General features: G+C 40.1%; 1 protein-coding gene across 1 annotated transcript in view; it reads left to right on the plus strand.

Annotated features, from left to right (window-relative positions):
- Positions 1–9,570, plus strand: part of LOC122787974 (vascular endothelial zinc finger 1-like) — a 247,008-nt gene extending 237,438 nt beyond the window's left edge. The window contains exon 4 of the mRNA XM_044054903.1: positions 7,439–9,570. Within this exon, the coding sequence (XP_043910838.1) occupies positions 7,439–7,872 (434 nt within the window). The 3' untranslated portion in view covers positions 7,873–9,570. The remainder of the gene's footprint in view (positions 1–7,438) is intronic.
- Positions 9,571–16,768: the final 7,198 nt, after the last annotated feature.

The raw sequence follows: 16,768 nt of genomic DNA on the forward strand, positions 1-16,768 counted from the left end.
AGGGTACACAATAAACGAAAAAAAATCACAACTGGTACCCTCTCAAAAGATAACATTCCTGGGTGCAAGCTTAGATACAAATGCCCAGGCGGCTTACCTCACGCCAGAAAAGCAAAGGCAACTGACTACTTGCTTCATTCTTCAATTCAATACAACTCTGACCAAAGAAACCACCAACTGTGATTTAACAAAGAAGGCAACTGAATAAAACAAATTTTCTTTATTTTCTAGCGCTTCAGTGTTTCCACCTTCAAGGAATATCAAACAATAAAAACTACAAAGTATATACTCTTATATATTACATTCAATCAGTAACACACACCCACTAATTACACAATGAGTTTCCATCTTAAAGCAGACACTTCCAATTTAACTCATTGTTTAAACCAGTAGGTGCCATAGTTTTATACTTCAAAATAAAAATACTTTCTTTATATAACAACTTTTGTTTTAGTACATTTTCTTCATTGCCTAAACATTTCATAGTCTCTAAAACAGTACCTTGTAACAAAGTCACATCACTGTTGTGAAACATCTTAAAATGTGAAGCAATTATTTTATTTTCTCTCATGTGAAGCAATTATTTTATCTTCTCTCATATTGTTAACATCTCTAATATGTTCCATGAATCTGATACAAAATTCCCTCTGTTTCTCCTATGTAATAAAGTCCACATGGACATTTTAGTGCATATATTACCCCTTTACTTCTACATGTATATATATCTCTAGGTTCAAACTTAACCCCATTTATACTACTAAATGTGCTGACAATATTTGCACAAATACTGACTGCATCTATTGCAGCATGCTGTGCCTCGATTTAAAATTGTTCTTGGTATATCTATTTTTGGCATATAAAACTTTCCATGTACTACCATGTCCTTCAAATTTCTTCCCCTTTTATAAGAGAAGAATGGTTTATTGGTCAGAATATTTGCCAGAACCCTGTCTTCCAATAGATATTTCCAATAATATTCTATCAAGGTTTTCACTTCCTCGCTTCTTATATTATACACAGACACATAATAAATTGCATCTCCTTTTTCCTTATTTTGTTCAGTAACTCTTCTAATTTGATATTTATTCCTTTCTTTATATCTATTTTCATTTCTATCCTTACCTATCTCATTCCTTATTCTAATTTGGGCTTGTTTCAAAATGGCTGGATCATAACCCCTTTGTAAGAACATATAATTTGTCCTTTCCATTTCTTTTATTAACTCATTCCTCTCACTACACAGCCTAGAGACACGTACTAATTCACCATAAGGTAAAGCCTGCAATACGTGGGGGGGTGACAACTCGTGGCATGTAAATATTGGTTACCGTCCACAAATTTCCTATGAATATTGGACGAAATATTCCCATTTTCCATACCTTCCAAAATAAGGTCCAAGTACACCACCCTGTTACCTTTCTGAAGTCCATCAAATGCTAGATCAAAGGAATTCCTTTGCATGTCTAATATAAAGTTATCTACTTCTTCTTTACCCCCCTCACATACAAATATGAAGTCATCAATAAAACGAAAATAAAAATCTACATATCTCTTCATAAAATTCAAATTAAATAAAAAACTTCTTTCAAAAAAGACATGAAAATGTTCGCATACATGGGGGCAAAGCTGCCCCCATTGCTGTACCCTGTTTCTGTCTATATAGTATATTATCAGAATAAAAATAATTATTTTTCAAACAAAAATCTACCGTATTTGTTACAAAACAAGCAAATGGACTGTCACCTAAAAAGTACTTTATTGCCTCTAGGCCATCTTTATGCTGAATAGAGGTATACAAGCTTTTAACATCAATTACCACCCAGTACCTGTCCTTGTTCCACACTAATGGGGAAATTTTATGTAAAAAATCTAAACTATCTTTTATATAGACAGGGGATCTAAGAACATAGGGTAATAATATTTTATGTAGCACTAAACCAATCTTATGTAAAAAATAATTACAAGCAGAGATAATAGGTCTTCCCGCAGGTTTAACCAAACTTTTATGTACTTTAGGTAGGCAGAAGAAAATGGCTATTTCACTTTTCCGATTAAATAACCCATCCCTAACATCTTTTTCATTAAAATATCCTAACCTAACACTTCTGTCCAACATTTTCTCAAACTCAACCACTGCTTGTTCATACTTATTTTTATTACACTTTTCATTTACATCGGTGTTGTCCAAGTGTTCCATACACATGTTATAGTATTGTAATGCATTCATAATAACTATTTTATTCCCTTTGTCTGAAGGTTTAATTACTATGTCCTTTCTGTCACTCAGTATTCTCAAAGCTTGCCATTCCTTCAGAGTCATGTTGTAAGACACTTCATGTTTACTCGCTAGTATATTGTCACAAATATTTTCACATCCAAACCCTATCATGGATCTGAATTGTGCAATATGTTGATTAACAAAGGGGGCATAAATTTATTAAATGTTGGTATATATGAAACATCAATTTTACAATAAGCATTGAAAGAAATACTACCATCACTGCCATCAACATGTCTTTCCCCAACATCTTCATGACAAGAAAAGAAACTGCCGTCAGATTCATTAATTAGAGAAGAGTTAAATTCTACATTTTCACTCATAAAATCTCTTGAAAAATGATATTTTAAATGCACTTTTCTCAAAAATCTAAATACCTCTTGTTTCACCACATGCCCTCGAGGTATCGCAGTCAGTACAAACTTCAACCCCAAATTCAATACAGAAACCTGTTCCTGCATTAAATCACATTGGGATAAATTTAAAACTAAACTCTGTTCAGTACATACCTTATTTCCTGAACCTTTTATTTTATTGCTGTCCATTTCTTTGTCCTTGTTGGAAATCCACCTGGTAACCTCTTTCCGAGTTACCAGCGTATGTCCCAAAGTTCCTATTCCGTTTCTGTCACTGTTGTTGGTTATATTGTGGACCTCCTTGTTTCCGAAAAGTCTTCATATGCTCTTCCGGCCATTGCGGTTGAGGCAACTCAGGAAACTCACCGCTCGTATCTAATCCAAACCGGCTTTCTTCTCCGTAAGATACAAAAGAAGAAGAAGGTGTGCTCTTAAACTTCACGTGCTGACGTCTTCTTCGATTCCCAGCTCGCCGATTGGTGGAATATGAAAAGGCAAGCTCTGCCTCATATTCGTTAATGTCTCTTGTTAGTTTTGATTTCTTCTGATTAATAAGTTCTGCCTCCACGAAAATAACTTCTCATTAGTCTTTTCCAAGAAAACTTTAATACTGGCAGGGTTCATAGAGTCACTAATTGTCTGTGATAATATCGCCAGTTCTTGTTTCATCTTTTTATGTTTCAAAATAACTTCTCATTAGTCTTTTCCAAGAAAACTTTAATATTGGCAGGGTTCATAGAGTCACTAATTGTCTGTGATAATATCGCCAGTTCTTGTTTCATCTTTTTATGTTTCAGCTGATCTCTCTAACAAAATATGTAACCATTTGATTACACATCTATGGGCAGACTTGAACCAGCGTTCCTTAAATTGTTTATCTACAGAACAATTTGAGTCAAATGGAGTACTTGACTACTTACTTCAAACTGATGGCAACAAAAACCCAGTCTTCTGCAAGACAAATTCTGCAGGCTCTGGGCTTCATGGCATCCTGCATCTTACTAATTCCATATGCAAGACAGCATATGAGGAAACTTCAATGGTACCTAAAAAGTTTATAGGTTCATAGGTGAGTACTAGGCTAACTGCCCTTGCGAGCCATTTTAAGCCTAGCAAATTATCCCTTGGGGGAGACTCTAATCTTGCACCTTGTGTTTGTAAGGCAAACACCTTAACCATTAGGCCACCCTCCCAACCCAAAAATCATAGGATCGTAGTAGGCTAACTACCCTTGAGGGCCATTTCAAGCCTAGCCAAATACCCCATGTGAGAATCAAACCCTGCACCTTGTGTCTGTAAGGTAAACACCTTAACCATTATGCCATCCTCCCTGGAGTCAACATTCACACAATCTGGAAACAATGATTCCTCACATTCCCTGCCTGCAACAGGAGTTTCAATGGTGGGCAAAGGCATATCACCATAACATGGGACTGCCCTTCACTCTACCCCCTGCCAACCAAACCTTAACAACAGACACATCAGATTATGCCTGGGGGGCCCACATGGCAGGAAGATGCATTCAGGGCTTATGGACACCAAAACAAATGCATCTGCATATCAACCAGAAAGAGATGCTAGCTGTCCAAAATGCCCTAACAGCCTTCAAGGACTTACTTCATCCAGGGCAACTACTGATAAAGACGGACAACACCACAGTCCTGTGGTATATAAACAAGCAAGGGGGCACACACTCCTACCCCCTTTGCAGATTAGCCATGGCACTGTGGGACACAGCTTTGACCTACCAAATACATCTTCAAGCTCAATTCCTGCCAGGAAAACAAAACACTCTGGCAGACAATTTAAGCAGAAACCTTATGGATCTTCACGAGTGGAAACTAAATCCACAAGTCTTCAGCATGATAACAGAGAAATGGGGGGAGCCCAGACATAGATCTATTTGCTTCTCCTCAAAATTATCAGTTGAAAAGATTCTGCACAAGGACTTATCACAGACAAGCATGGAAAGTGGATGCCCTATCCTTCAGTTCGAAAAACCTATTTGTTTACACCTTTCCTCCTCTGCCTCTTCTACCCAAGGTCCTCCTAAAAGTCAGACAAGAGAAACCAAAGATGATATTAATTGCCCCAGACTGGCCCCGCCAATACTGGTACCCAATCCTAAGGAACTTGTCTCAATACCCAGCTTGGACCTTGCCTCAAAGACCACAACTATTGTCCCAGTAAAACAGTCAGATCCTGCACAATCACCTACAGACTCTGAACCTGGCAGCATGGCTAATCATGTAGTCATACAAACAACACCTCTCAGTAAAGCTGTGATGGATGTCATTTTGGAAGCCAGAAGGCCTAGTACTAGAAAGTCTTATGCTGACGAATGGAAGAGATTCTTTGCTTGGAATCAAGCACAAGGAACTGATACAGCAAAAACAAATATTCCTCCGATATTACAATACTTAACTGAGATGCTTGACAAAGGCCTATCTTTCTCATCAATCAAAATCCATGCCTCTGCCATTTCTGCTCATTACAGTACAGAGCCACCAATCTTTTCTCATCCTTTACTAAAGCAGTATCTTAGAGGAGCCAAAAATTTAAGGCCTTCTAGAAGATCACCATTACCTGCATGAGACCTCAATTATGTGTTGGAAAAGCTCACCCTGCCTCCATTTGAACCAGCTGCTACCGCTGATCTAAAGTTCTTATCGTGGAAAACAGCTCTGCTGCTAGCAATTACTTTAGCAAGAAGAGTTTCAGAGCTACAGGCCCTCATGGCTGCAGAACCTTTTATCATATTTTACCCAGACAGGGTGTCTCTGAAGACAAATCCTACTTTTATGCCTAAGGTGGTTTCCAGTGTGGCCCTTAACCAAACAATTAATCTGCCAACTTTCTATCCAAATCCGCAGAACAAGGGGGAGAGAATTCTACATTCCTTGGACGTACACAGACAGCTAAGATTCTACTTGAGCAGGACTAAAGCTCTAAGAAAAACTGAGCAGTTACTAGTGTCATATGCTGCAGGGTCAGAAGGAAAGGCCATTTCAAAGCAGACAATTTCAAGGTGGATAAGCCACTGCATCCGTTTCTGCTACTTACACCATGGTAAACCTGTGCCCATGGGCATTAGGTCTCATTCCACCAGAGCTGCAGCTACTTCAGCAGCCTTTCTCAGAGGAGTACCAACCAAATACATTCTAGAGGCTGCTACTTGGAGTTCTGTTCACACCTTTACAAAGCATTATCATTTGCCTCTCTACTCTAAGTCCAGGGCAGGCTTTGCCACTGCAGTGCTGCAGGGCCTTATAGCTGCACCTAATGCTGTTTAGCTCCAGCCTCCCAACCATAGCTTTGAGATTCTACCCAAATGTAATGACTGCAACAGTGAAACACGAAGAACATAGTACAGTTGTGTACACTTACCATAAATGTAGATGTTCGAGTGTATTCACTGTTGCAGTCCAGGTTTCCCTCCCGCCATCCCTCTGTCATTCTGAAATTTATCTTTCCTTCTCTATCTTCTGCAACCTATGTGGTGTATTTGCTTGTAGATGAAGGTAAAGTTTATATTGATGCATATGTATATGACCTGACGTCGTGGAAGAGAATACAGCAACCAACGCAGGACCCAAGACTTTGGAATTCAGGCTGACTGAGGGTAACCTGCCAGCAGATTACCCAAATGTAATGACTGCAACAGTGAATACACTCGAACATCTACATTTATGGTAAGTGTACACAGCTGTACTTTTAGTTGTTACATAGTAAATGTCAGTGTGCCTTATTCTTCTTGTAACCATACCTATACTTGAATTCTACAATTTCTGTTTTAAATGCATTTAATTTTATATAGTCATATTTCAACAGCACTTTCTTCCCAGGCCACTGCTGAAAAGGGACTTTGTGCCCAGTCGGACTTTCATGGTAAACAAAAGCAATAAATAAAAATGAGTATTGCAGAGCCTTCTCTCTCTCAAATTCCAAATTCCACTTGACCAGTGGCTACTTGTCTTGCTTGTTTTTCTGCAGTACATTCCTAGATGATTTTGTGATGAACACTTAAGTCATCTGTGCACACCTTCATAAAGCAATAATATAATCCTTTTTGAGGTCTTTGGGGCTCTGATGGGGGGGGGGGGTTCCCATAATACCTTCATCCAGGAGAATGTTCTGCTGTAGGACTCTTCCCTGTTATGTCGTGCAGCCAAATTGTTATTTGTCATAAAAAGGTTATATGATATTCACCATTATTTTGGATCACTGAGCAAGCACTATAGCTGCAGGACACATCTTCACATTATCTACTAGGTATTCTTTGGTCTGCATCATATTTTCTTTACATCTTTTGGCTAGTATGTGACAAATTTCTTGTCTGTTGTAGATACAGGTAGGTAAGAACTGGGGAGATTCACAAGGTATTGTCATTTTCATAATGTTAAGGAGAGCCAAAAAGTATGGTTAGAAACCTGGGAAAGTTCTGTATGTAGTGAGCAGTTCTAGCGCTAGGTGTCTGGCAGTCATTGTCCACTGTTGCAGTGAGTACCATGCAACATCATTTTACCCAATGTTACAGTTTCCGAAAACAGTGATGGTAGGAAGTGATTGAATACTTTAAAGATTTTGAAATTTGTTAAAAAAAAACAATATTTTCCTTTGTGTATGGCTGTGAGGATGTCCGCTTCAACCTGTCTGACCCAGTCTATGTGGTTATAGAAGGAATCTAGAAATAACCTGAAGCTCATTTAACTTGTTTTGCCTTCTGCACCATAACACGTAGTATTAAATTTCAAGTGTATTTCTAATTTTTTTTTTTTTTTTTTTTTTTTATGTTTTGTTTCAGAAACTCGTGACATGTGCCAGCAGGTGTCTTCTGTTTCACAAACCCCGGTTACAGTTGCTACTCCATTCAGTATAGCATCGTCTGTCTCTGCTGGGACAGTCACAAACCCAGTTACTGCTGTTGCAGCTGCCATGAGCATGAGGAGTCCGGTAAATGTGTCCAGTGCTGCAAGTCTTGCGGCTTCAATGAATATAGGTCATCCAGTCACTATAACGTCACCAATTACAATGGCATCTCCATTGACTCTTACAGCACCTGTCAGTATACCAACACCTGTGACTGCTCCAGTAAACATACCACATCCTGTCACTATAACAACACCAATGAATTTACCAACACCCATGACTTTAGCAGGACCACTCAATATAGCAATGAGGTCAATGGAGAGCATGCCATTCCTTTCTCAAGCCTTGCCGTCCTCTCCACCATGGTGAAGAATTGGAACTTAACAGTATTAATTCTTTATTTTAACCAACTGGCTACCAGCAGCTTACCTGATGTAAATGATGACCGAGCTGAACTGGTTGGACCTTGCAATGGGATCAAGATTCCTCCTTTGTAAATGTATGCCATACATTTCACTGATGGTTTTATTCTGGTCATTTGGGGCTAGTGTCCATTACATTTCACTGTGTTGTTGCATTTTGAGAAATGCAGCTGTATTTGTTTCACTGTATTAACTTATAGCTTTAAATGCTAAACTAGCCCATTATTGTGAGTAACACTAACAGACTATACTTATCATTCAGTGGTTATATGGATGATTCTTTTAATGGCTTTTTAATAGGATGAGATCTGGTGAAACTGCTGGTGCATAGGTATATTTTATATGGAAATGCATTTCTGCAAAATAAAATTGGAATGTATTTCTAGGGAATATGCATTGCACCTTGGAAATATGGTAATTTCAGGCAGCATTCCCTATGGGAAGGGTGTTTTAACAGGATTGATATGCAAAGCATACGTAACTTATCATATAATTTATAAGTTTCATAAGTATAATAGGGGTTGTGACCTGACGTTCGGAAGTGTAAATATTCTTCATATTACTTAATGGAGTGTTGCATTATAGCCAGTGTTTCATGAACTGTTGCATATGCATTTCTGAAAGACAGATGGCATGAGGGGATTGCATTTAAATGTTAAAATGAACCTCACTGTGGTTGCATTAAAAATCCCTTCATAAACTGGCAAGAATTAATTTCCAAATGCACTAAAATGTGCATTACAGAAGCAATATTTAAACTGGAATACTTCTGAGTCCCTTGATTTAAAACTGATGATGCTACAGTGCTTATTTCATACAATATTGTATTAAGGTTTAATGTTATTCTTTTTATGCTAACCACTAACTAAAGGACATACTCCACAACAGAAGTAAACCACCTCTGTGTATAATTGTTTTTATGGAAATGTGCATTCAGCCTTGTAAAAGTAGCATTTTGCATATTTTACATTTTAGCACTTTCTTGACATATTTTGTGAAATTTACCAAATACTGTTGTATTATCAGTCACACAGCGAGTCCGTCTGTAAAACACAGTGCCACACCGTGGCATAGTTGTTTTTTACTTCTCAAGTTAGTTTGTTCTTTTTTTTGTTGTCCTTGCACCTTCAGCATTTTATACACGGTACTAAACACTGCTTTAAGTTGAGTCACATTTTTCTAATGATTCCTGACTTGGGGTTCAGAGTTGCAATCTGGAAATGTACTTTTTTTTTTTTTTTTTTTTTTTTTTTTAAGACTTGCCACTGTGCCTCAGTTTACTACATCTTTGTGAAATATGCATTCCTGACGTGAGTGAGGGACGTTTATTTCTATTTTATTACAGAATTACATTCTTGGGGCTTGAACTGCATCATAAGTTAGATCCTAGTGAAAAATAAATCATTTTTTTAAGAGAACATTTTTTGTACTTTAAGGAAAATCACTTGTGTAAAGATTTTGTATATATATGTGTATATATATATATAAAGGCTTAGGACTTTCTGTTTAGCAGAAAGGAAACACATTCCTACACTTTTAATGTAAATGTTTGTTAAATGGTCCCTGTAAACATATTATAATCTAGGTTTATGTGCCTTTTTATTTTAGTTGTCTCAATAAAACTATGAAACATTGACTGAAGCCAGAACAGTGACCTTGTCATAATGTTACTTGCATTCTGAACTGCCCAAAGAAAACCCATGTTTCCACACAGACTATTACCCTCGTAGCCTGCTGATTGAGACTGTAATTTTTTTTGTTTTAATATTCCTACTGTTGCCTAATGCCAAGAATCCGATTAAATTATTCTTGGATTACCCTTTCACCGCTAGAGCACTGGTGATCATTGTAGCTGCTATTCTTGGATGGATTCCTGAATGGTTACGATAATGCTGGGGACAGACTTCAGTTCTCAGTCCAGATCATTTTAGCAGTGTGATGTTTCAGTGAACAAAAGGGTACACCTCCATAACACAAGTGTTAAAGGAAGCTTGGCTGTGTAGCAGAAACAGTTCTAAGCATGAGATCATAGCCGGCCTTAGGCATAGGCCAACTAGGCGGCCGCCTAGGGCGCCGTTGTAGCAGAGGTGCTTTTTCAGTGTTTATTTGATGTAAGTAGACCAGGATGGGGGCACCAGGTGGTGTGGGGGGGTGCCGTGGAGCCCTTTTGCCTAGGGTACCAGTTAACCTAAGGCCATTCCTGCTTGAGATTGTTAACTTCATTCATTTCAATTGGCCATATCTGAAGAGAATTGAAAGAGTATATCCTTTTCTGTCAGTTTACAGTTTTTTGGTAGTATTTGAGCTTGTATGGAAAATTACAGTGGATTTTTTTCTCAACATCCCTAGACAAGCTACTTAGTAACATGTCGTAGTAACGTGCCCTTGCTGGTTTCAAATACCTCCTGAAGATTGTAACCTTAAGCGTTTATTTTGATAAAGGAAACTCTGATTGAGAAAATTGTCACTAAAACCTTCGGCACAGACAACTATGAATGTACTTTTTTTTTTTAAACACAGAAGGCTTCTATCGCTACATCCTGCTACATCATTTTATCCTAATTCTGTCTGTCTTGCGTCTTCTGAAGTCCCTAAATTTTCTGTTGTTTAGGAGTGTTTTAAGCTGATGCACAGATGCAGTAAGATGACCTTGGTGAATTCTTGTGTAGTCATCTCCCAATCTAGCATCTGTGTTATGAGGCTGTTACAAAAAAGGAGAAATAAATTAGTCTTAGTTTCTACAGATCAGACTGGATTCCCCACTGACACTGATGCATATTCCTTCCTAGTGGATGTTTCTTTTGGCAATATTGTACTCCATCTTAAACTATATTGTAAATGACCTATGAAGCCCTTATCCACCCTCAAAATTAGATTTGTTAAATTGCTGGGATGCTACCAGGGCCCAGAGCAGTAGTGGATGCCCTTCTGTTCCAGTGTTGCAGTATTCTACATGTGGGTTTACCCTTCTTCCTCTGCAGTTCATCCGGCCAGGTTTCCAAAGATTTTCAGTCCCTCTAGGTATATCGGACATCTGATGTGGCAGCAGGTATGTGGGCCATAAAAGTGACATCTGCACGCACCAGCATACCTCTCAACCTGGACACATCAAAACTCTGGACAAGGCCCATGAAAAACAGGTACAAATCTGTTATCAAATTTGCATACATAATCATGTCACCCCACCCACTCCAATGGAATTGTGGGATACCAACATTCAAACACAAACTGTAGAGCAGACAACCAAAATATGGCACCAGAGTCCCCCTGCAGCCATTCCAATGTCCCATTATCTACCTATTTTGCCCCATTTACCATAAACACTAATGTGTACATACATACTGCTTTACTTCTACAATGGATTATCTGGATTTTATTTTTACATTTTATAGGCCACTTGGCTGAGGACTCAATTGTACAGCTGTGCTAGTGGGGAGTATTACTGGGGATCTTGACAGAGAGGGAAACCCATACGCCGGACTGTGTTCCCTGTGTGCTCTTAAAGGAAATTATGCTTGATGCAGAAAGCTGCATCTGGAAATACTGGGAGTATCCATTTGTGTTCCAAGTGAACATCCCTCTCCAGTGTCAGTGGTGAGTTTTCAGGCTCCTTGATTACTGGCCCACAGTGGGGACGTCGCATGGACCACTGAAGTATTAGTTCTTAAAGTGACCACAGTGAAAAGGAGACACATGAAAAAAGTATAACACAGTGAAAAGGAGACACATGAAAAAAGTATAACACAAGAATTAGTCACATTTTTCACACAAAAGGGTAGAGAAGTTTTATTCTCCTTTTTGTAACTCACAGACAGTTTACCCCTCGCATGTACACAGCGAGAGCTAGGACCACTACTATTCATATGGTACTATTCATTTCTACATATTAAATGGGTATAGAGTTGGATTAGCTATTCCCTAACAGCAGAAGAAAGGCAAAAATTTACAGTGCTGAAACCAAGAACTGAAAGTGTTTGTCAGTTTGTTTACCTCTTAAGTAGATCAGAATGTGCTAGACCTCTGACACACACAAAAAAAAATGCAAAGGCAGCTGCCAAGAATAAAGTACTGGAGGTGCAAATTATGACTAGTTTATATTTCTAATTTTGCAATAAATTTATTTGGTAGAAATCTTCTGTTAAAAATATTCAGGGACATAAAGTGATTTATAACTACATACATATGTGGATTATTTTCTCTGTAAAATGGGCAGGCCACTAATGTAACAATGACAGCTGTTGTGCTGAACATCTGTTAAGCATTCCCGAATGGCAGGCAATTTGCCTCTCACAATATTAGATTGGAAAGTTTATGAAAATAAACATATGCACTACTTTGAAGGATGGGGGGGGGCTCAAGATCAAGGGATGAAACCTTCCTGGCTTACACATGCAGTCACTAGGCACTCTTAAGTATAAGTTACATGAGTTGCAGTTGGCTATCTCTTTTCAACTCAAAAGCCCCCCCCCCCCATAAAAAGCTATCAGTACTACCTGTCCAACACTGGAAAAATAATCTGATGTCTATACTACCAAAATGCCATGTGTACCGCTGGTATCTTAATTAATGGACTGCTGATATTCCCCATGTACCACCTATTGTACAAATAATAAAAGTATGTGACAAGGTACACAGGATTCTCTAAAATCTTGTAAGATTCACAAATTAGAGCCTTAACTCTACTCACTAAACTCCTAATTTCCAGTTAAAGTAAACTGTTACCCAACAGACAACAGCAAATGGTCAGAGATTATACAACTCCCACCCCTGCAATCCCCCCCCCCAGAAATCATCTGGGCAAAAACCAATGGCTGATTGATGAATGAGAAAAACAAAATGAGAAGAAAAATATCATTAACATGTTAAAACTCTAATGACATCCACAAAAACCAGAAGACTGTTTGTAGTCCACATGCTGCAACGTAGATGTACCTCTACCAGTTCTTTATTTAGCTGCAACACCTGTGATATTACAAAAATGTAAAAAGAAAATGCCAGCACTAGGAAATTGCTTTCGATTTGCTGTTTTATGCTTATTAAGTGCTTAAAAGTGACTTAGAATTCTGATCAGCTCCAGTTGTTTGAAAGGAAAGTCAACAATCAATGTCACAGCACATCTAGATAAAAATATATGACAACAAGGCAAGCTACAGTTCAGTTCATTTCACTATTTGTTTATTTGAAGACAACACGTGCATCTGCTGAATACCCAGGCAGGATTACTATGAAACAATAAACTTCACATCCCTGCAAATGGTAAAATATGTAAGGCAACCAAAGGAAATGCTACCCAGATTATACTGGAATTATGTATGACATACTGCCAGCAAAATTCAGCAATATTAATAAAGTTCAATGCCTTGTTCAGTATTTTTCTTCTCTCTCCTCCACCGTACATAACACGCTCCTTGTTTAATCTACTCCAGCATAACATGTTGCTCTACAAAGTCATCATTTATTAATGAAAAAGTTTCACTACACCAAGACCAGATTCTAAATGCATTTTCAGCCACGAGGTTAGTACATGTATTCTGAAATATAAATGGATAAATGTTTCTGTCCTTTGGGCAAGTATGTGGAATTTTACAGGAATTAAATAATGCAAACCTAAAAATAAATAAATACACAGATGCACACACACTTTGCTGACAGAATAAAGAACGGCGAATGAGAACGGCAGAATTGAACTGCCCAAAAGAATAGACATGTATCCTACTTGTTCATTTACACGGAGTTCCCCGTTCGCCAGACTTAAGTCATGTTTCCTACTTGTTGGTTGATCACTTCACTGCTCTGCAGAATAACTGAAAAGATCCATCCATATAACCCGCTCGCTTCAATTCTAAGTCAGGAAATGGCGCGATGACAGCTTGATTCCGATGGGCTGACGGAGCTGACGTCATCACGCACGTGATGATGTCAGCTCAAAACCGGGAAAAATGAAATATAAAAAAAGAAGCTGCGGAAAAGTTGGAAATGAAGGGGTGCCACTCGTGAATCGTGGCACCCCATGATTTAGAACCCAAATTTCGGTAAAAACTAAGTAATTCGGGACAGTTGAGAGGTATGCGCACCAGCCCTCAGAACTTTTCAGCTGCCAGTCATACTCCAGGTTCTCCTGCTTCTTGCGGACAGCGGATCAAGAAAAATTCAGTTAAGTACCCTGTTGGGAATCCTTTCAGTCGTACTGTTATTTCTTGTCTGTTCATGTCATCCGGAAAGGGCAAGAGTAAGTGGGGTCGGCAGATTCCCCACAAAGACACCCACAATCAGCGTCTCTTTTGTTTAGATAGGGAACATGACCACGAGAACTGTGTGATTTGTCAGTCATTTGTCCCTAAGACCTTACATCACCATTTACAGGCATTACATTTGTACTTAGAAAACCAGCACTTAAAACAAATAGCGTTAGGGATGGAGGCCGTGTCCAACACCCCGTCTGAACTGCCCAAGAAGAGGACCAAGACCTTGCGGCCTACTTCTTAAGCTGCGCCTCTTCCAGCCGTTCCTCAGTCTGTGGCCGACATCAGCCTGGCCAAGGATTTGGCATCCGCCAGTGTGGATAAAGCGGGTACCTGTGAGGAAGCCACACAATCTCGAGCTGACGCCATGCCCATAGAGGCTACACCGGCATCTACCTTAGATACCAGGGCGACAGGAGCAGCGTTCACTCTGGGATCACCAGATTCCACCGCCATCCCTACGCCTGACCCAAGACCTTCTCCCAGCCGGATGCCAGCTAGCCCTCTAAAGAAAAAAATAGAAAACAAAACATCTATCTCCTGCTACTGAAAGTATGCTTGATTAGCAGTCCTTCAGCCAGAGTTTATTTAATACCATTATGCCCTATAGGCCTATTGCCTTATAAACCCCTAGCACTGCTCCTCCCCTCCTAAGTCCTACATCTCTCATTCCTGAAAGGAGGGTAGAACAACTAGAAGAGGAGGAACTGTCTGATTCCTCAGAGGATTCCCTCTCTTACTCCTGTCAGATCTCTTCCCCCTTGGGATATGGATCTTCAGAGGTAGGCTCTATTGAACCTGACTTGTATGTGGAGAATTTAACCTTTGGGGAAACTATCAATAAGATGAAAGACAACTTTAAGTGGGAATCCTCAGATATGACTGAAGTACAGAAGAGGTTGTATGACCTGATAGAAATGGACTCCCTCAGTCCTTCTGCTGTCCCTCCTATTCAACCGGCCTTTCTGGATGCTTTTGCTTCTGCTTCCATCAACCCAGACTCCAGCCCCACAGAGAGCAGATGAACTCTACAAAGTCCCTGGGACAGAAACATTTTTGATTAAGTGCCCCCCTGCTTATCCAGCCACTATCTCCATCTCTAATGTTAGGGCTTCCAAGCATGTCCTTCAAGGATGCATCTGCAGTCTTTACAAATAGGTTGTCCTGTCGTCAGGCAGCCCTTCGGTCGGCCGGATTCCAAAGTCTGGGTCTGGCTTCGGCTGGTGTCGCACTTCACCCGACGTCATTGCGGCAGTCATTCGGGTATAAAGGCATCAGCCGACGCCATTTTCCCAGTCTTTCTTGCCGCGTGGCGCCCGAAGCAGAAGCTGTTCGCAAGTGCCGGTCGGTCAGATCCAGAGATTACTACTACCGAATACTACTTCGAAGACTTCTATAAAGCTAAGTACCCCGTTGGGGACTCTTTCTTGCCTCAGCCGATGTCAGAGAAAGTTAATAACTGTTTATCTTGTGGGAAACAAATACCTCATAAAGATTTCCACTGCTATTGCATACATTGTTTAGGCCCAGACCACGACGTAGCAGCTTGTCTAGCCTGTGCTTCTTTTAACCGACGGACGCTTGGACGTCGCTCGGACTTTGCTGAACAGATTTTCGGCTCCGATTTTGCCTACATTATGCCGTCGGATCCTCCGACTACGCAAATAACCAAAAAACACAAAGAAAAGGACCGACACTCGCGGTCCGCGGTTTCGGCCGAAACCGCGGTTAAGCAAACCACGAGTGTCTCGGTTTCGGCCAAAACCGAGCAAGCGGTTCTTTCTTCAGCCGATAACTTGCCTTCTACCGAGGCCTCTTCTAACCTGGTAGAAACGGCTTCTGAAATCCAACCTTCTGTTGCGATTTCACAGGATTTATCAGACACCATTCCCCTAGATATTTCTACCCCTGCACGTGGAGCTGCTAGGCCTCCTCCAGCTATGTCTATTAAGGCCTTTGCCAGGGCTAAAGCAGCCAAAGCATCAAAACCTGTGCCTGCCAAGCCCCCCTCTCACAGGCCCAGCACCAGCTCCCATATGCTTTCTTTGGCAGAGGATCTCATCTCTTTAATTCGTGGAGCCCAGCCTCATCCAGACAGGGTCTCTCTCCCTCCTCCAGAAAAGAGGCCTAGAGCAGAGCCCCCTGAGCCAGTAGCCACAGATGATTCCTCTGATGACTCAGATCATACAGACCCTCCTGAGGCTTCTTATTCTCCTTACGAAGACTCTGATGCTGAGGAGTCCATCCCTTCAGCCTCTCCTCCTGAGGAATTTTCCTTTGGGGAAACCTTGCATGCTATGAGGGAACAATTTCAGTGGCAGGGCCAAGATTTCTCAGACTCTAGAAAAAGGCTTAGGACCTTTCTACACTTGCCACAGCATAGGCCTTTAGCTATACCTCCAGTTCTATCTGTTGTTGATGATGCATTTAATGATGCTTGCACTGCTCCTGATACTTTACCTCCGGCTCCTGCTAAGCCCGATAGGTACTACAGGGTCCCGGACACTCATCACCACTTATATAAGGCTCCTTTGCAGATCCAGAGACTATCTCCCAGGGCCCTAAAGCTGTAGCAGCTACTTCTTCTAAAACCCCTCCCTC

The sequence above is a fragment of the Protopterus annectens genome, chromosome 13.part0, assembly GCF_019279795.1.
Source record: "Protopterus annectens isolate FY-2018-M chromosome 13.part0, PAN1.0, whole genome shotgun sequence".
Taxonomy (NCBI): Eukaryota; Metazoa; Chordata; order Ceratodontiformes; family Protopteridae; genus Protopterus; species Protopterus annectens.